We start from the raw sequence: 21141 nt of genomic DNA, 5'->3' as shown, positions 1-21141 counted from the left end.
AAAACTCTGCCTCCAGGTTGGCCATGAAAGCATCTGTGGTGCCCCTGAAGTGATGGGAACCCGACACCCCTCCCACTGGTCTGGAGCAGCTTGCATTCTGGAACAGACCAGGTCACAGAGCCAACCTGCTTCCCTCTATGCAGCAGGTAGTGGTATGATTCTTAATCCACAGCCTTGGCAATTCATTCATCGAGATCACACCATACCACCCGGACACCTGCACTAGCAGTGAACTTCACCCAAGCTTCCCAGTCATCCCGCTCTAAGGGGTCTTTGACAGACACGAGCAGTCCTTGATGGAGAACTTGTACGGGGCCACCTGCTGGCTAGGGAAGACGCACAGCTGAGATCACCAGGAGACTTAAAGCCCAGGTCACCCTTGCCAGACCTGAAGAAATCAGACAGCCACACCCATGCCAATCACAACCGGGTCTGCATATCTGGCTGTCCCAGCCATACTCTAGAGACTCTGCGGCTTCTTTAATCTCTAGGGTATTAGAAGCAAGGCTCTCCTCATTCCCTTCACTGGTACCAGCATATTTCTCATTAATAATATTCCTCAAGGTTGTGATAAACTTCCACTCCAGTGCTTATGGCTTTCCGAAGTTCACTGCACGGGCAAGGGAGGCCCATCAACCTCTGTATTGTCACCTGACTGCCAGTAGGAGAACTACCGGTGACCACATTAAAACTGTAACTCGTGGGGCACCTGGCTGGCTGAGTCGGTAGAGTAGGAGACTCTTGATCTAGGGGTGGTGAGTTCAAGCCCCATGTTGGCCACAGAGACCACTATAAAACAAACTGCAACTCATACGGTGACTTCACAAGTGCCCATCAAGTCAACAACGGGACAACACAGGGAGCCCCCTTCTCAGCAGCTCCAGCTGCACACACAGCAAGGGACACCCTACTGTGGCACCTGTGCCAAATTTAGATTTTGTCTCAGTGCCATCGATCTCTATCACCGGTTTGTCAACCCTGTCCTAGTTCACAAAGCTCAGTGTCCTGTTACTTGGGGTGGGCCCAGTGGTTTCACTGATGGGTTCCACAGCCTCTGGGACATCTTTACCTATATATTGAATCGGGGTCTGAGGCCTCGAAGATAACCTCTGAGGCACCCCTGGCCTTGGCAGGCATGAAGCCCCTTCTGAGAGGAAGGCAGCTACCCCTGAGATTCCCACATAGCTGAAGGTCCATCTGGCACAGAGTCTGAAAAGAGCCACGACTCATCTCTTGCTGCCCAAGGAAAGTACAGTGTTCCTGCAGGCCCGGCTGGGAGTACCAACCCTGCACGCCCAAGGGCTTCTACTCTCGCTCCACACCTGAGCGCTTCCCTAGGTCCTCATTCAGATGCCAGGGACCTGACACCCGGGCCCTCGTCCAGGTGCCAGAAGACAGCAAGTTCCAAGGGGGAAGGGACTCGGAGGCATCCTCAGGTGCCAGCCGCTGGTCTCTGTGGGTGAGGAATGAGAGGCCCACATGCCAAAGTTCATGCCTAAGTTCATCCAAGGGGTGCCTGGGTGGCTCAGTGGGTTAAGCCTCCGCCTTCGGCTCGGGTCATGATCTCGGTGTCCTGGGATCGAGCCCCACATCGGGCTCTCTGCTCGGCAGGGAGCCTGCTTCCCCCTCTCTCTCTGCCTCTCTGCCTACTTGTGGTCTCTGTCTATCAAGTAAATAAATAAAATCTTTGAAAAAAAAAAGACATGTTCAATGTATAGGTTATGTCTGTTTCTTAAGTTCATCCAAGAAACCCAAGTTCACCTGGCTTCAGCTGCCTGGACCCCAGTGCTCTTCACATCGCCTCCCTTCCACCTCAACAAGGCCACAGCTGAACGCTGCAGCAGGAAACTAATGCTGGGTCCCCAGACCCCATCCCTCTGAATTTAGTGTTTCCTTGCTGCCCCCAAGGCAGAGATCTTCCTGCCACCTCTCAAACTGAGAGGATAAATATTCTTTCTTATGCAGAAAAACAGCTACGGAAGGAGGGGGGGAGACTTCATCTCAACATGGAAACTAGTATCAGGAAGGGCTCCTGGTGGGGCACAGCACAAATGCGAGCAGGTGCTCCTGATCTCTGAGCTGGAAGGAGTTTCAGCTCTGCCTGTCCACGGTCTCCAGAAATGCCTCCAGGAACCCTCAGAGGGTTCATAAAAGGAAACGGCATTACAGGCAAACTTCCAAGAGAAGCATCAAAATGGGAACAGGAACTTGAAACATCTTTTATGGCTTTTAGTCACCCTGTGGTAATATAAAAAGACAAGGGAAGTATTCCAAATGTAGATCCCTTTTAATTTGCTACAACACTGGCCTTTGCATGTTGTTGTAACTTGCTCCCCTTTCCTCCCTCCACCACCTATGATGTGGAGGATAGGACGAGCTCCACTGCGGGTTGTCACACTGTCACACCTAACTCCCGGGACATTTTGTTCACCAAGATCTCTCTCCCTGCGGTGCAAGCCAGTGCGTGCACCCTGGCCAGGGTGATCGGGTTCATTCAGCACACTACCCTCTGCCTGGGGATGGAGAAATCCCTCTGTCAATTTTCAGGCAGCTCATTTAATTCACTGAACAAATATTTATGAAGCATCTACAACAGGCCACGATTATTCCTTTCATGACCACAAAGAGCTTTTCTCTCAAAGAATCTATAATTTAATGTGAGCTAAAGCAAATGCTCACTTCTTTTTCATTTCCTCCCAGCTCAAATGAGAATACAGGCAACGTCCCCTTGATAGCCCTTTGGGCCACCATAATTTCCCCCGAAAGTCCACTCGGCCCATTACAGGATGCTACTGTGGTCTTGCCTAAGCTGTACAACAGGATGCTGGTGTGGTTTTGGCTTAGCTGCCCTGGCTTTCTCGCTTTCTTGCTGGGGACCCTGGCCCTCACTAAGTGTCCAATTAACCTCTAACACTGTCTTGCTTTCCTGCCTCTAAATGGCCTCCTTCCTCCTGCATCCAGCCCTACTGACCTCTTCATTTCTGCTTCTCCATGTCTATCTCCAAGGCAAACACCCTTCACCCCAGCCCACACTTTCCCAGTCTTCTTCCATTCCAACCGCATTTCCATCTACACACCACAAGCCAGTGGCCGTGCTTCCCTGGTCCTTCTCCCTCTGGCTTTTCAGCAGCCTGTGCTGGCCAAGGCCACATCACCTCAAGCTGTCTCACCATCATGCCCAATGGGCTCCCCAGTTCCCCAGCCCTGCATGCAATCTTGTAGCCTGTCTTCTCCTCTTCCACTCCCACCGGCTCTGCTTTTTACCCTCACGGGGAGTCTGGGTCCTTCAGCCCTGCCCACTTCTCCCAAACCACCGTCCTCCTACAAGCCACAGTGGCCCCCCTGCTCCCAGCATGAACCCTGTTCTCCCCATCTCCCTGGGCACACAGCTGGATCCAGTCTCCTGGCTCTCCCTGCATGTAGGAAGAGCGACATGACTGGGTGGTCGGCCAAGAAGTGTGAGTGGAGAGAAGGCGGGCTGCCCTGGGCCTTGCGGGAAAAGCATACACACACTCTGCCCTACAAATTCCTCTCACAGCCAGCTGGGTTGAGAGGCTCACAAGCTGAGATCAGGGGCAGATTTCCACTTGAAAAAAAAAAACAAAAAAAAAGGGCAGACAAAATGGCTAATACACTGCTGGAATTTGTTGTGTGTTTTATCCTGTGCAGGACGACAGCACCCTAAGTGCTCACACTGGCTGAGAAGCAAGGGCCAAGGAGGTGTCATGAAGAATGAATTAAAGACGGGGTGAGGGGTGCCGTGGGAACAGGTAAGGACAGGCAAGGACAGGCGGCCTCCCGCACTCCTGGTCTCAGAGTACCAGAAAGTCTGGCAACTCTAAAATCCTTTTCTGGGGTGCCTGGGTGGCTCAGTGGGTTAAGCCTCTGTCTTCGGCTCAGGTCATGGTCCCAGGGTCCTGGGATCGAGCCCCACATTGGGCTCTCTGCTCAACAGGGAGCCTGCTTCCCCCTCCCCTTTTGCCTGCGTCTCTGCCTACTTGTGATTCTGTCAAATAAATAAATAAATAAATAATCTTTTTTAAAAAATCTTTTTTTTATTTTCAAATTTTTAAAAAACATTTATTTATTAGAGAGAGAGAGAAAAGCACAGGGTGAGGGGGCAGGGAGAGGGGAAAAGAAACGCAAGCAGGCTCTGTGCTGAGCAAGAAGCCCAACGCAGGGCTCGATCCCCCGACCCTAAGATCGTGACCCAAAATGAAATCAAGAATCAGATGCTCAGGGCACCTGGGTGGCTCAGTCAGTTAAGCAGCTGCCTTCGGCCCAAGTCATAATCCCAGGGTCCTAGGGTCCAGCTCTGCATCTGGCTCCCTGCTCAGTGGGGTATCTCCTCCTCCCTCTTCCTCTGCGGCTCCTCCTACTTCTGCTCCCCCTCTCTCGCTCAGATTTAAAAAAAAAAAAAAAGAGTCAGAGGCTCAACAGACTGTGCCACGCAGGTGCCCCAAAAATAAAACCTTAAAAAAAAAAACAAAAGGGACGCCTGGGTGGCTCAGTTGGTTAAGCTGCTGCCTTCGGCTCAGGTCATGATCCCAGCGTCCTGGGATCGAGTCCCACATCGGGCTCGTTGCTCAGCGGGGAGCCTGCTTCTCTCTCTGTCTCTGCCTGCCTCTCTGCCTGTGCTCTCCCTCTCTCTGACAAATAAATAAATAAAATCTTAAAAAAAAAATTAAAAAAAAAAAAAAACAAAAACAAAAAAGGGCCATGCGGCAGAACGGAATGGAAAATCAGCAAGAAGTGCTGAGTGGGAGCCCGATGCCAGCAGACTCCAACTCAATACCTGCGGGGAACACAGGAACGGCAGAACAGACGAGGGAGAGGAGATGGAATTAGTTTACAAGGAATGTTAAACGCAGAGTGAGGATGCCCACCCCTGAAGTAAAATAAGACAGCACTACGAGATCAAGAGCTGGGGAGTCCCGATGGAGGATGTTTCCCCGATGACTCCGTACTAGTGTGCGGCCACAACAGGTGGGCGGGGCAGAATCCACACAAACACTCGGGTCAGCAACCTGGCCCTCCCTCACCATCTCAGAGGGACCAGTCCTCAGTGCACACTCGTCATATCCTCGTGGCAGATACCTGACCTCTCTGATGCCATCCTGGCATGTACGGTTAGGAAGGCACTCGACCACACTTACTCTGTCTTGCTAAAGTGCAGAGGTCAATCAGAAAGCATTCCTGAACTGTCCAAACCCAGTTCCCTGAAACACACTCACATCCTGGGGGCAGTTCACCTCCCCCAAAAAATGGGAAGCTGCATTCCCACGCAGGCATCACAGGGAGCTCTGCAGCCAAGACCGAGGCTCCGTGTAAGCCCAGGGAACCCACTGGGCTAGAGAGGGAACCCAGGTGTGGGCCCGGAGAATGCAAGGCTCCTGGAGATAATGTCATTCACTGTCAATATTAGCATATCAGACTCCTGGAAGTACTAGCACAAGAAAGGAAGAAACCTAACGTAGACAGCTGACCCTGGCTTCCAGGTCCCACTGCTTCCATTTACTAGCCGATACCGTGGATGACAGTGGCAGTGTGCTGGGTAACACTCATTCCGTTCATCAGCAGTCCCATCCAAGAGTCCTCTCATGCACTCATCTCATCTTACACTCCCAAGAACGCTGGAGGGCGGCAATTGTCACTAGCATCTGACACATCACACAACTGGAAACAAAGCATGGCAAAACTGAGATTCAAACTTTGGTTTTCTAGAGGCGCCCGGGTGGCTCAGTCGGTAAAGCATCTGACTTCAGCTCAAGTTGTGATCTCAGGGTCCTGGGACGGAGACCCACGTTGGGCTCCCTGCTCAGCAGGAAGCCTGCTTCTCCCTCTCCCTCTGCCTCTCCTTCCCACTCATGTTCTCTCTCTCTCTCAAATAAATAAAATCTTAAAAAAATAAAAAATAAACTTTGGTTTTCTAACTACATGTTGTTTAAGCCCATCTTTTTTTTTTTTTTTTTTTTTTTTTTGACAGAGATCACAAGTAGGCAGAGAGGCAGGCAGAGAGAGCCACGGGGCAGGGGGCGGGGGAGCAGGTTCCCTGCTGAGAAGAGAGCCCGGTGCCGGACTCAATCCCAGGACCCTGAGATCATGACCTGAGTCGAAGGCAGAGGCTTTAACCCACTGAGCCCCCCAAGCACCCAAGCCCATCTCTTTTATCAACTATAAATTTCTGCCAGATTCTGGGCTGGATCTGAGGAGTCAAGATGAATAAGACATCGTTTGGGTTTCCAAGAAGATGATGATTTAGTCAGTCATGGGCATGAAAACAAATTAATACAATAAAAGGTTATCAGTGCTATCAAGGAAGTAGGGAATACGGGGAGACGAAGAGGGGGTCATGGCCTGCACATGCAGACACGCAATAAATACCAATCCAGTGAAATCCTTCAGTCAATACTTATTGAGCAACTACTGTGTGCCAGACAACACTCTAGGTACTGGGGATGTAGCAATGAAGAAAATAGATAAAAGCCATGCCCTAACATTCTGGAAGACAGAGATAGTCTCATACCAAAGGGCCTGGGCAGACTGATGGATGAAGAGGTAGACAGCCATGTCTAGGAAAAACAATGAAAGTCTTCATAGAGCAGATGAGTTCTGAGCTGATTCTTGAAAACTGGATGACAAAACATTGGTCAGGGAAAGGAGTGGAAGCCAGGAAGGCCTTCCAGGTGAAGGAGCAACACAGGGAAAACCATGAGGACGTCCACCGGGCAGGGCTTTCTGGCAATCTTCAGGTAGTTCCCTCTGACTAAAGTGCTGGGAGCAGGCAAGGGGCAATGGTGGGGAGGCAGAAAGGGGCCATGGAACTTGGGACATACGATGCCAGTGAAAGGTTTTAAAGAAAGTTCACAACAAACACAATTAAGCACAAATACAATGAAGTTTTCATATATTGGGAAGATTTATTGGAATAAACTTATTGTGGTTGGGATCATTTATTTAGTTTAATCCTACTCTCCACTTGAAAAAATTCTATAGAGGTCACATGTAAGAGGCCGGGTGGCCAAAGCGTAAGAGCCTGGGCTCTAAAATCCAGCTTTGGCACAGTGTGTGGCCTTGAAAAAAAAATCACATCACCTCTCTGAGCCTTCGATTTTCATCAATACTATATACAAGGTGTGAGGTAGGTACTCGTGGGGCTCCCTACATGACCGTCTGTAGCCATCGAAGGCTGAACCCATCCCCAGACCTCTGAGGCTGCATTGAGGCAAAGACGCTCAGCCTCCCAGGTCATCTCTTGTCCTGACGGGCACCGCACACCGAACAGCAAAGACTGAGCCAATCCAAGATGGCAGGTCTCAGCTTCTTTAAAAAATAACTTTAACAGGGGCGCCTGGGTGGCTCAGTCAGTTAAGTGTCTGCCTCTTGGTTTCAGCTCAGGTCATGATCTCAGGGTCAGGGGATCGAGCCCCATGTCGGGCTTTGCCCTCAGCACAGAGTCTGCCTGTCCTTCTCCTTCTGCTCCCCGCCCCCCGCCGCCTTGAGCACTCGCTCTCTAACATAAATAAATAAAACTTAAAAAAAAAAAAACCACCTTAACAGTACATTCGTGCAAGGAGAGTTTGTGCCTGGTGGTTCTAAACAATTTCAAAAGGTGAGCTGGAAATTTCCTTCAAGACAGGAGTTTTAGAAATTGATCACTTGCTGATGAGCTCACCACGCTCCAAGGTTTGTACTGCTTTACGGTGGCAATATGTCTAACATCTCCCCGAACTTGTAACCCTTCTTACGGGGCCTAAAGAAACAGCAACCATGACTTTTAATCATATCACAAAGGCCGAGTCATAATACGTGAAGATGACTGGCCTCCATCCACACGCCACCCACCTGCCCACGTTTTCAACTATTATACAACAAACTCCCTTCACATGCTCAGATCTTTTACCAGATCGCAGGAAACTAGACAAGAGTCATAACTGGCTCCCCCACAAAAGGGAAGGAAGGTCTTGTTTTCCTAAAATAGGATTAAAACACTCAACACCATCTGAAGACCCGACTGAATTTCTGTTATAAAAATGCAGCTTTGTCATCGCCCTGGTAAAGAGAAGAGGCAGCCTGCAGAATCTGCTCACCCCTTCTCTGCTCAGTCGACTGGGGTGCTGGGCGTAACCCCCCCCCTACTCCCTCCCCCCTCTCCCACCCCTCCCCCACCACCACCTCCCCCTACCCCGCACCCTTCCCCCTCCCCACCCCCACCACACACCACCACGTACCTCTTTGAAGCACCAGGCACATTTTGGATGGATTAACAGACATTCTTCACATGAGGTGGCACTTCCACTAGTGCATATGTTGAGACCTTCGAAGAAAGAGAGGCACCGATGGGTTCCTGGCCATAAAGCTTGCTGATGAGGCCTTTGAATGGGGTGGGAGGAGGAGTCTCATCTGTTCTCAGCAGGGAGTCTGGGCAAGGCTGAAGGGTACAGGCCTCTGGGCCAAGGGCAGGTTAAGGCACAGGGGCTGAGGCAACGCACGGGTGGTTTTTAAAGCACGCACACTGTGTTAGCAACTCCCATTTCTTCTCCTGGACCCACTTGGATTTCCACCCCCATAACACAGTAGGTCCTCCCTCAGTGAAGGCCTCATCACACTTAGTCCACCCAAAATGACAAAAAGAAATGGTACAAAAAAAAAAGAAGAAAGAAAGAGGGGCGCCTAGGTGGCCTCGGTCAGTTAAGCGTCTGCCTTCGGCTCAGGTCATGATCTCTGGGATTGAGTCCCTCATGGGGCTCTCTGCTCAGCAAGCAGTCTGCTTCTCCCTCTCACTGTCCCTTTGTGCCCCCTCTCTCTCAAATAAACAAATAAAATTAAAAAAAAAAAAAAAGATAGGAAGAAAAAGGAAGAACAGATTGATCACCTCCAGGCATAAGACAAAAAAATCCTAAATCAAGTACTATCACATCAAATCCAAGTGCACCAAAAGAAGCCAGCAGAACCCTTAAAGAAGAATGTACCCAAGGAATACAATGTTGGGTTAAGATAAAGAAAATTCCTTAATTTGGTATACCTACTAGTAGGCCAAATGGGAAAATCCTATCATCACCTCACTGGGTAATGAAAAGGCACTTGATCAAATCTAAAACCCACCCCTGATCAAATCTAGAAACCAAGATCAGAAGGAAACTTATCTATCATTGTAGAAGTTACTTATTTCGAACTAAGGCCTACCCTACCCCTTCTCTTCCATTAATCTGGGCACCTGGAAGCAGGCTGAATTGTGGTGGTGAAGTTAAACCCACTGCCCTGCCAACTTCCCACCCCACACCCTGCCCCACCCTTCCTCAACCTTGCCAGCTGCACAGGTATCCTTGGTGAAACCTATCATCCCTTCTCTTCCCTTCCTCAGAAAGGTCAAGCATACATTTCTTTTGTTTGTTGTTTTGTTTTGTTTTTAAAGATTTTATTTATTTATTTGACAGACAGAGATCACAAGTAGGCAGAGAGGCAGGCAGAGAGAGAGGGGGAAGCAGGCTCCCCACCAAGCAGAGAGCCTGATGCTGGGCTCAATCCCAGGACCCTGGGATCATGACCTGAGCCGAAGGCAGAGGCTTTAACCCACTGAGCCACCCAGGTGCCCCCATACATTTCTACTGATCAAGAATAGAACACGTTGGTTTTTCTCTGAATGAAAATGACTCTATTCAGCCCTCATAGCCCTACAGGACCCACTTGTCTCTCCTAGTCTTTGCCTCGAATGTCAGAAGGAGAGAGGCCCACTGAATCAATGGAAAAAAGAAATGGAGAGCCACCAGCCATACAAAGAAAGGCCCAACGTATAACGGGAAAGCAGAGCCAAAAAGATTAAAAGGGAGAATGGAAGAGAAAACATAGTGAACTCCACTAAGTTCATAAAACAATTATTGTACCACAGAAACAATTATTGTGCCCAAAAGACAAATAAGCCAGTCAAGAAATGGGTAGAAGACATGAACAGACATTTCCCCAAAGAAGATATACAAATGGCCACCAGAAATGTGAAAAAATGCTCCATATCACCAGTCATCACGGAAGTATAAATCAAAACCACAATGAGATACCACCTTACACCAGTTAGAATGGCTAAAATTAACAAGACAGGGAATAACAAATTTTGGCAAGGATGGGGAGAAGGGGGAGCTCTCCTCCACTGTCAGTGGGAATGTAACCTGGTGCAGCCACTCCAGAAAACGGTATGGAGTTTCCTCAACAAGTTAAAAATGGAGCTACCCTACGATCCAGCAACTGCACTACTGGGTATTTACCCCAAAAGCACAGATGTAGTGAAAAGAAAGGGCAAATGCACCCCAAAGTTCACAGGAGCAATAGCCACAATAGCCAAACTGTGGAAGAAGCCGAGATGTCCATTGACAGGTGAATGGATAAAGAAGATGTGGTTCATTATACAATGGAATATTACTCAGCCATCAGAAAGGTTGAATACCCAACTTTTGCCTCAACATGGATAGAACTGGAGGGGATTATGCTAAGTGAAATAAGTCAATCAGAGAAAGACAATTATCATATGGTTTCACTCATATGTGGAACATAAGGAATAGTGCAGAGGATCATAGGGGAAGGGAGGGAAAACTGAAAGGGGAAGAAATGAGATGGAGACAAACCATGACAGACTCGTGATTCTGGGAAACAAACTGAGGGCTGCGGAAGGGGAGGGGGGTGAGGGGATGGGGTAACTGGGTGACGGGCATTAAGGAGGGTACATGATGGGAGGAGCACCGGGTGTTACATGCAACTAATGAATCACTGAACACTACATCAGAAACTAATGATGTACTGCATGTTGGCTAACTGAATATAAATTAAAAAATAAAATTTAAAAAATATAGGCATTAAAAAAATTTTTAAAGATCTGGGGGGAAGGGAGAGAACAGTTATTTCAAGACATCTTGAAGATGTAGCATTTCCCCAATTTGCTAATTTTAACTCCCTGCTTCTTCCCTGTCACTAGCAGTAAAAACAGAAATTAAGTGATAGGGAGCCGTACTGTGTCATCCCAAGGAACACCAGAGGGAACAAATACCATTTGGGATAAGAATGGCCACCGGGATAGAAGGGAGGAGAAACTGGCAGGACCAGAGATGCTGGGAATAAAGGAGGGGTGGCTTAGGAAGCCCAGAGCCGGTAAATCAGATGCTTTCCCCTAGGCAGAGACCTCAATCCTGAACTCTGAGCCCCTGGTCCAAATCAGCCACCACACCCCCAGAGCTGGGGGACCCCAATCTCACTGGCAGGCCTGCACCAGGACCTCCTGGGTGCTAGACCTGGCCTTGGGACACATTTCTCAGGAGAAACAAGCTGGGACCAACCACCATGCATAACCTCATTTCAGCAAGAAGAGCCCTTCCCAGGTCTAAACACTAACTAAGAAGGTCTCTGAATACAACCCCCACTGGGAATTTGGGCCTGCCTGCCTCCTGCTTGCCCTGACAAATTTCTTTCTCATTTTAATGTGAATCCACTCACTTGATGACTTTTAAATAGGCACTTAAGCTTTTAAGGAAGAAAAAAAAAAAAAGTGTGTGCAGAAAGAGTTTGAAAATGCCAGTTCTACTTTGGGGTCAAATCTCCTCACCTGTCAGAAACCCAAATGTAGGGTGAGGGGGGTCAAACTGGGGATGAAAGTGACTTTCCCCCTGCTCTCCTCACCAAGTACAAACTCGGGCCCTTGTGGCAATCCTTTCCTTTGGTGCATAAAGTCATTTCCATAAAATCATGGAACTGCAGACTCTCAGAATTAGAAATGTCTTAAAATGAGGTAGTCAAGTCAGCTCATCTTAGAGATGAAAACGAGAGTAAGTGACTTGAAACAAAGGAGCTCAGTCTCAAAGAAAAGAAGTCAGAAGGGATGCTGCCTAGCAAGTGCCCATATGGGGGATGCCCGGCAATCCAGAAACCATCCCAGACTCGGGGACACATAACCAGTGAATTCCAGGGTTCCGGCAAGGAGCTATAATAGGCCCTCAATCTGGGAGGAATTTGAAGTCAGGTGTCTCATTTATGTATCTGCTTCAACCCATAGAAATTCACAAAGACCACTTCCTAATAACCAGGGCCTCATCAGTGAGCTTTAGGAATTTGGATCATGGGTCTTGAGCTCAGGGCAATAAGGGCTCCTCCGTTCTGACCCAGACAGAAGGGGCTCTGGTCTTCTCCTCTGCCAGCCTAAAAGATCTCGGACGTAATACTGATGTGGCTCAAAGGATATGACAGACATCTGCTATGAAAACATACTGAACGACTGTAAAATATTTATTGTCCTGCTTTACTAACTGCTTCTATTACCATCGCATATTCACAGGCAACCGTAAAGTCGTTTTACTGCACCCAAAATGATTCCTCTAGAATGAGGTTGCTACTGGGACACATCCAAATTCAAGAAAGCCTGCACTAAGCGCGTACTAAATGCTAAGCCCTGGACTAGGGGATGCTAACAAAATACGGAGACGGAGACGGCTGGGCCAAGCCTTGCTCCCGGGGCGCTCAGGGTGCCAGGCAGCAGGCAGCGGACAGGCACTCCCAGAACCCAGAGCCTAGGTCGGGCGCTGATGGACGCCACGGTGCCAGACTTCCTCCTTTGGCATCACTCCTCTCTCCACCTAATAATATTGCAGAGTTTGGATTCGGCTGGATGAGTCACTCGGCACCGACAGCATTTCGAAAGGGCGGAAGCAATGAATAAAAAGCCAAACAGCTAGAGTTCACAAATGTCAAAGTGTCGTGTCTAGGTCATGGAAATAGGCGCTGGTGGCCCAGACGGTGGCCACATCTTTTCTTGGTTTGCACCGTGACTATTTCCAGCTCCACTGCAACGGCCTGAAGCCCTTAATATCTCTGAAGCCAGGGTTTACTGCAAACCATAATCTAAAAATACGTTTTCCTTCCGAAACTCATTGACTCACTGCTCTCTTTCATCAATCATATCCAGGCAGCTAGCATGTCCGGTTGATCATTCCTTCAAGATGTATGAAATGTTTCTTCTAATCCAGCCCTTCCTGCCTGCCCCCTCCTGCCCTACAGTGCCCAAGCCAGCCCTCTGCACTTGGTCTAGAGTCCTGCAGGGGCCTCCTGCCAGCATCCCTCCGGGCAGCTTCTCCCCATTTCCGTCCACCCCACATGTCCAAGGTCAGACAACACTTACTAAAGCACACATCCAGCAGGTGGAACTTCCTGATCCGAGACATTCAGATGGAGAACAGAAACTAGTACGGAGCTGGAAGGACCTGGTACTGGCAGGGGGAGAAGGGACAGGACGCTACTCAGCTGGGACAGTAGGAAAAGCATCATGAGGATATAGGGTGTATACTCCCCCCACAAAACACACGAACAATAACAGATCATGTTTGTGTATGTGTCACCATCATGATTCAAGTGGGAAGTGGGCTTCCCATGGTCCTAAATTACATTTTAGTCACTGTTGTCAAGACAACAGAAAATAAAAACATTCCATTATTGTTTGGTTTTGATTTTTAAAAAGTGACAAGCCACTGGAGTGCCTCTCCCCATACCCTGAACCACCCTCCCCACACATTCTCACATGGTAGACAAAATGTTTCTGGTTCAGAACCTAGCAACTAAACAGTCATTGACCCAAAGATGTTACCATAAACTGTAAATATGCCCTGGGAAGGCCTGATCTCAGTTCCCATCTTAGACTGCCTTTCTGAACATCACACAGCTGCAGAACGTCCAGCCTGATAGACAGGACTTGTATTTTTAAAACCCCAATTCATATGATTGCGTATAAGATGCAGCTTTAAAAAAGAATGTGTGTGCTCCCTAGATACTGACAGGAAGCTTACCTTGATATATCACTAAGTTAAAAATAAAAGGCAAGACATACAACAGTTGGACAGTGCTATCTTTCAATAAACGTAAGGGGAGAGACATTTGTAACATACACACATAGAAAACACTTTGGATACATTAAGAAACCTAACAGAGACAGTCTGTGCCAGGAAGGGGTAAGGACAACATGCTGGACTGATGGGCAATAAGAACGGAAAACAGATTTCTCACTGTATAGCTGTTACACCATAAAAATATCATGTGACTATATTATCTGTTCAAAAATAATTTTTAAGGGGCGCCTGGGTGGCTCAGTGGGTTAAAGCCTCTGCCTTCGGCTCAGGTCATGATCCCAGGACCCTGGGATTGAGCCCCGCACAGCATCGGGCTCTCTGCTCAGCAGGGAGCCTGCTTCCTCCTCTGTCTCTGCCTGCCTCTCTGCCTACTTGTGATCTCTGTCCAATAAATAAATAAAATCTTTAAAAAAATAATAATAATAATAATTTTTATAAAGGCAACTGATTACCTCTATGGCCTCCTCCAGAAACCTGTAATTCCAGTCTAAATATGAGGAAAAACATCAGACAAATCCCACCAGAGGGACAATCTACAAAACGTATCCTCGAAATTGTCAAGGTCATCTAAAACGGGTACAGACTGAGAAACTGTCGAAGCCAAGAGAAGCCTAAGGAGACATGGCAACTCAATTTAGGTGGCATCCAGAATGGATCCTAGAACAGGAGAAACACTGGGTAAAAGAAAGAAATCTGCGTAAAGTATGACCTCGAGGGGCGCCTGGCTGGCTCAGTCAGTAGAGTACGGGACTCTTGATCTCAGGGTCACGAGTTCAAGTTCCATGATGGGCATAGAGCCTACTTACAAAAAATAAATAAATAAAATAAAGGATGAACTTTAGTTTATAATAATGTATCAGTGTGGTTCATTAATTGAAAAAAAAAATGTACCATACTAAGAGAAGACGTTAATAATAGGCTAAACTGGGTGTGGGGTATATAGAAACTCTCTGTACTACCCTCTCCATTTTTCTATAAATCTAAAACTGCTTTACATTTTTAGAAAGTTGAGGGGTTTTCTAAATATACTGAAACCATAAAGTAGGGGGATAGGGGCGGGGGGCCCATTGCAGTTGTACCAGGAACCTAAAGGTAAATGAGACCTGGGCAATTTGCCCCCTAGCAGGGGAGGGGGACCCCCTCCCTTCTCCCCCCCTCCCCCCCACCAGCCCCTAGTCTCACAGAATGTGCTATGGGAGCAAGGGAAGGAGAAGCCAATTCCACCTACCTAAAGGATGGCTTCACAGAGGAGGGGACATTTGGGCTGCAATTAGGGGGCGAGGAGAGGCTACCCTGGGCAGGAAAGATCCAAGCACTGGTTCAGCCACTTCCTGCCTCCATGACCTCTGGCACGTCACTTATCCTTTCCAGGCCTCAGTAGCCTCATGCAAGCAATTCAGGCGGTGCAGTCCATGGCTTTGATTACCTCCTCCAGCCCCAGACACCCTGACACATTCAACATGTTCTCTCTCTCCCACAATGTTTCCTACTAGTACACTGCACGCACAGTCCCTGACCTCCAGACCGGTTATAGAAGGCAGCAAAGAGCAGAGGACAGAACAAGCCCCACCCGCCCTCCCCAAAACTCAAGTTCATCCAGGCTTTGAACCCTGTGCCTCAGGCACCATCCTAAGCCGGGAGGACACAATGATAAAGTCAGTCAACAGCTCCTGGCTCTCACAGTGCTTAGGTTCCGGTAGGACGAGAATCCTCCTTGGGGGCGGGGGAAGTGATGGACAGTACACAAGATGGGAGAGCACCAGAGGGGATGAGGGCTGCAGAGAAAAATCCCTAAAGAAAAGAGGCTGGAGGAATGTGGCGCAGGAGGTTGAGTTGGGAGTGGCCAGGGACACCTCAGCTGAGCTGGAGACCACCAAGAAAGGGCGGCAGGATGGAGGCAGCCGGCTCTGCAGCCAAGGGGGGGCGGGGGGACAATAGCAGGCCTCCAGAGGGGCCTGCTGCACCGAAAGAACAGAGAGAGCGAAAGGCACCAGCAGAAATGGCCAGAAACATAAAGTCAGGGAAGTCAGAGTGCATGCAGAGGCGTGGCCGGACACTGTCAGGACTCCTGGAAGCCACGGGAGGGTTTTAAGCAGAGCAGCAGGATCTGACTTGAGTTTTAACAGAATCCCTCTGAGTGAGAGCTACAAACAAGGAAAGGGGACAAGTGCAGGAGCAGGCCCCATCTGGGGGGGAGGGGGAAAACTTGGGTGGTGTTAGGGGAGGAGGGCGGGGGAGGGAATCCAGTAAGGACTGCGTACCACACACCTTCTCCCTCTGCCCCCCCTACCCCCGCCACCACACAGGGGATGTGTCAAGGCCTGCCTTGGAGCAGGGTTTTCACCAGGTGGCCGAGGAATCAAACCCTGCATTCAACAGAAGCAAGAAGCAGCCTCACAAACAGTGGGTGCCTATAAATAAAGTATTCCTTTATATCTATAAAGACCGCTAATCCCATTGCCACGGGAAAGAAAGCAAACAAACTATAGCAGTGGGCTTTCTGAAGCCTTCCCCCTGCCCCAGGCAACAGAAAACACCTGTGAAAAGAGAAAAAAGAGACACCCCCCCCCCCCCCGCCCCCTGGCCCCATGAACCCAGCTGCACGCTGCTGCATGAAAACGAAGCCATTACTGAAGCGGTGCGTAACTGTGCTGGGTTACTGATATCGTTCAAACTTTTCAGAACAGTTCCAGTTCCAGCTGAAGAAGTGAAACCAGTAACCAGGGCAGGCGGGCACAGAAAGCCTTCTGCCAACTACTTAGATATTGTAATTCTCCGTTGCCTCAGTAGCGCAATAAGCACGGAGAACAAGCAGAAGGAGAATACTAATTAGACCTAATTAGACCCTGCCCTCTTCTGCCTCAATTCCCTTTATAAACCACCCCTCTCATTCAAGGATGGTGGGGGCTAAAACACAAATACCTGAGGTAAAGAGCAGTCCCCAAACCAAGGCCACTGTTTGGACCCTGCTGCCCTGTTATTTCTAAACCCAGGCCCGGTCACCTGGAGAGGTGCAAAGCCAAGGCCCAAGTCCAGCGGCCCCCTCACAGGCCCTGGAACCTGTGGTGCAGGGCGGAGTGCTGCCAACAGGAGCCCACAGAACAGAATAAAGGGCTCTCTCTTAAGAGTCAGAGCATTCTAATTTGCAGGGCATTTCCTGAAAGAACATTTGATTTTTTTTTCATGAACGATGACAGCAAACATGACTCCAGTCCCAGCAGCAAGATCAATGCTGCTCCCCCTCTTCCTTCTGGAAGGGCAAAGGCCTCACCCCAGAGAAACTCTTCTCTGGTTCTGTGGGAAGGTTTCTGTGTCCAAAGGTCCTGTCGGGAGGCTCTGGGCCACGGGATGAGAAGAGCAGGAGATAACGCTGGGACAAGGGCAGGGGGGTGGTTGTCAGCCTGCCAGGGGCTTGTTTGAAATGAGCCCTCTTAAATTAAAAGTCTATTTTCTGCTGGATTAGGCACAGGGATGGAAGTGTGGTGAAAGCAACAGATGGACAGCATGGCCCCTGGTCTAAGGACACCTGGGTAGGTAAGGCCCTGCAGGTCTCCTCCTCCTTTTTTTAAAGATTTTATTTATTTATTTGACAGAGATCACAAGTAGGCAGAAAGGCAGGCAGAGAGAGACGGTGGAGGGGGGGGGAGAAGCAGGCTCCCTGCTGAGCAGAGAGCCCAATGTGGGGCTCGATCCCAGGACCCTGGGATCATGACCCAAGCCGAAGGCAGAGGCTTTAACCCACTGAGCCACCCAGGCACCCCTAGGTGTCCTCCTTCTTTCACTGGACAACGAAGGTTTTTCTTTCCAATCATGTTCTTAGCAGCAAGACAGGAAACACGCTCTGGGGAAAAAAGTACCTGAGGTGCTTTGAGAGGGAGAGAAGTGAAGGGAAGGAAGAGGAAAGGAAAACTGTTCCAAACTCTGTTGGAAGCAACACTGGGGCACTAGCGAAATCATACAGCCCCATCTAACCTTGAGAAGCTCCAGGGCTAAGAGGGAGAGGACAGGTCTGGAAGCCAGCGATGGGCTTACGGTACCTTGGCTCTGCTGGCCCGCAGCGGGCTGGCTGAGCTCTCACAGGGCAACAGCATAAGAAAAGCGGGCTCTGAAAGAGTTGGAGAGAAACCACGATGGCTCTACACTTTTCTCCCGGCCTAAGCTGTGTCCTGTGGGACAAAGGGGCCCAGACTGAGAAGCTTTGAGATCACGGACAAGGAGAGTGGGCAAGTCACTTCATCCTTTGGGGCCCAACGGAAAAAATGGAGATGGTCGTGAGGATGCATGTGAACTGTGAAAAACAGAAACCACAACGCAAATGCAAAGCAATATATGAAAAGAATTTTTCACAACTGGAAGCATTTGAGTTTTTATTAGAATCAGAGAATGTCAAGCTGTAGGGAAACTTAGAAATCCTCTCCTTTAGCAATTCCCAAACTCTGGGATTTCACGGAACATGAAGAACAGAACAGAAGAAAACAAACAGAAAAAGAGGCAGGAATGGCCTCTTTATACAGGATGGCCAGATTTTTTTATTTTGCCAAAAAGAAAAACTACCTCTATCATCACTATAAATCATTAGAAGTTTTCCCACCAAAAATAAAAAAGACATAATTTCGAATTGAAGGACAGTCCTTGCAAGGCAGGGAACCACTACCAAAGATAAACTCCTGGGTTTGACACTAGCTTCATCTTCCTCTTTGCATTTCCCTCATGAGGCAAGAAAACATCCATGGGCGCTGGCTGCCAGATGGGTGTTTGGAAACCACTGATCTGCTCCAAGCTCCAGAGTGATTATTTTCCCATTAAAGAAATCTTGCTAGAGTATTAAGTCTGAATTCCAGCGTAAAGGAAGTTTTTGTGTGCCCAGAACAGTCCTTCTCTCAGGGGTAAACCTTCAACTGCCTTCCTAAATGAGGTGCCACGGGGGAACAGTCCGCTCTCGCTTGGCAGCCAGGCACAAGGGCAATCGAGTATCTTGGGTGTGCAAGGCAACGGAGCAACGAAGCACCCCAGCACATAATTATTTCCTCCGGGAAAGGGGAAAGATCGGAACTTCCTGATTTTTTTGGAGGGCTTAGGGGTAGCTTATCTGCCTGGCAGCCAGGCGCAAAACAGAGCATCCTCCCTCTGGGGCCTCCCAGCTCGGTAAACTTAACAGCAGGTAACTGGGGGCTCCTCACGCAGCTGCCAACCCTTGGCAGAGTCGCGCCAAAGCAATCGCACATCTCCTAACCCTCCCGCCCAGAACGCCCCAGAGTTAGGGGAATGTTGGGGGGGGGGGGGCGGGGAGCGGGAGACGAGTGCGTGTAAATCCCCGGATAAAGCCAGGCAGAAGGAATCAGATCGGGAAGTCCAGGTGGAGCTGTGACTTGGGACGCCGGTCTCCCCCGGGATTTGCGGTGGCTTGGGGGAGGAAGCGAGGGGATTACAACTTTAAAGGCAGGCGGTCGGCCTGGGTGCAGTGAAACCCTAGGACATGCTAAGGCGCCCTGAGCACCCGCAGTTCCAAGAGACGACCCTGTCCCTAGTAGCCGCGGCTCGAGCCAGGACTCCAGGTCTCTCGCCCCGCCCTGCTGCCCTTCGCCTCTCTGAGCACCGGGGCACCCGCGGCATCCGTCGGCGCCTCCCCGCAGCCCGCCCGCCCCCGGCCGGCCACAAGGGCCGCTTTGTGCCTGGGACTGCGGCGCCCCGGCCCCCGCGCAGGGCTGGCGGCCGCCCTCCCCGGGCACTGGGCGCGGGCGCACGCGGGCCGGTCAGCAGCCGGGCAAGGCTGTTTACACAGGAAGGGAAGGCTCCTCCTCGGCCCGGGACTGACCGGCGGCGGACGACAGCGCGCCGGGGCGGCTGCAGGCTGCGCGCGGGGTGGCGCACTCACCTCGCGAGCCCCCCGCCGGGCCGTAACCCGCGACTCGCCCACCTGGGGGGCCCAGAAGACGCTCTCCCCTTCCGACAGCGCCCCCCGCCCGGCCCTCCACGCTGCCTGCGGGCGGCTGCTAGCCGGACAAAGTTTCTCTGCGCCGCGGGGGCCCGGCTTACCTGGGAGGCTGGGCACGAGCGCGCAGAGCCCGAGCAGGCAGGCGTACAGGGGCGCGGGGGCCCGCGGCATGGTGAGGGCGCCCGGCCTCAGCGGCGGCGCGGGCGGCGGGCTCCGCGGGGGCCCAGGGCCGGGGCCGGAGCGCGGGGGCCGAGGGCCGGGGGCCGCAGCCGCATGCCCGGCTCACAGCGCCCGCGGCCGGGCGGGAGAAACTGGCGGCTGCGCTGGCCCGCGCCCCGCCGCCACCATCCCTCCCGCAGCGCTCGCAGCCGAGTCCCGGGGCTGCCCGGGATCGGGGTGGGGGGCGGGGAGGTCGCGGCTCGGGACGGCCCGGCTGGTGGCTCTGGGCCCGGGAGGGGCGGGCTCCGCGATGGGACCGCAACTTGGGCTCCGGGACGCTCAGCCACACTCTGCCCTCCGCCTCCGCCCCTTCCCTTCCTCCCTCCCGCCCGCCAGGATCCACTTTCCACCCTCTTCTCTCCTCCCCTTCTCCCTCCTTCCAATCCCCCGCCTGGCTGCCACACGGTCAGTTTACAGCCGGGCGGGGCGGGGCGGGGCGAGCTCCGGACGGGGCCAGCTCCGCCCCTCGCGGGGACCCGCCTGGGACGCGGAGCCGGGGCTCCCAGGTGGAAGTCCCTTCCGGAGCGCTGGCGGCGGGGCGGGGTTGGGGGGGTGGGGGACGAAGGCGTTAGGGAGGGTCTCGCTGTGCTTTCTTAGCAGCCAGGCGCCGCTAAGGGAGGGGGTGGAGGACGGCCCCCATTACTCTGGGTTGCTAAACTTCCGGAGGGAGAGCAGGACGGTGAGACCCCGCCGTGGCCGTCTGGCTTCTCCCCAAGTCGCACTGCCGGCCGCGCGCTCGCGGGAGGAGCGACCGAGGCGCCCGCCGGTGTAATACGAGGAGATGCGCTTGATCGGGAAGGGAGGACATGTGGGGCGTGGAGGCCCAGGCAATGTCCACTTTTCCCTCAACAGCGCTTTGCCCTTTCCGAGGATTCGAGACTGGACGACGTGCCGCTATCCTTCCCTTTCCTTATCTCGATACGCTGGCGGTTTTCGTGGAGCTAAGCTGATAAACAGATGCTCGGGCTAGCTTATCCCTTACATCTGAGCAAGTTCTGAAATGGCCACCGAGAGCTGAGAGTGAGGAACTTCCCCTGACAGCGCGCGCGAAGGGACAGGTGGGCTTGGGCTGGACCTCTATGAACGGATGAACACGAGTGGTTCATAGGCAGG

General features: G+C 51.2%; 1 protein-coding gene across 1 annotated transcript in view; it reads right to left on the bottom strand.

The window, feature by feature from the left end:
- ITGB5 (integrin subunit beta 5) overlaps nt 1–20115 on the bottom strand; it is a 113431-nt gene extending 93316 nt beyond the window's left edge. The window contains exons 1-2 of the mRNA XM_080796275.1: nt 19911–20115; nt 8232–8317 (exon numbers count right to left, since the gene is read on the bottom strand). Of these exons, the coding sequence (XP_080652401.1) occupies nt 8232–8317; nt 19911–19980 (156 nt within the window). The 5' untranslated portion in view covers nt 19981–20115. The remainder of the gene's footprint in view (nt 1–8231; nt 8318–19910) is intronic.
- Between the last annotated feature and the right edge of the window lie 1026 nt (nt 20116–21141).

This window comes from Martes martes, assembly GCF_963455335.1.
Source record: "Martes martes genome assembly, chromosome: 1".
Lineage (NCBI taxonomy): Eukaryota > Metazoa > Chordata > Mammalia > Carnivora > Mustelidae > Martes > Martes martes.
The sequence above is the reverse complement of the archived record's forward strand: the minus strand, read 5'-3'. Positions and strand labels throughout refer to the sequence as shown.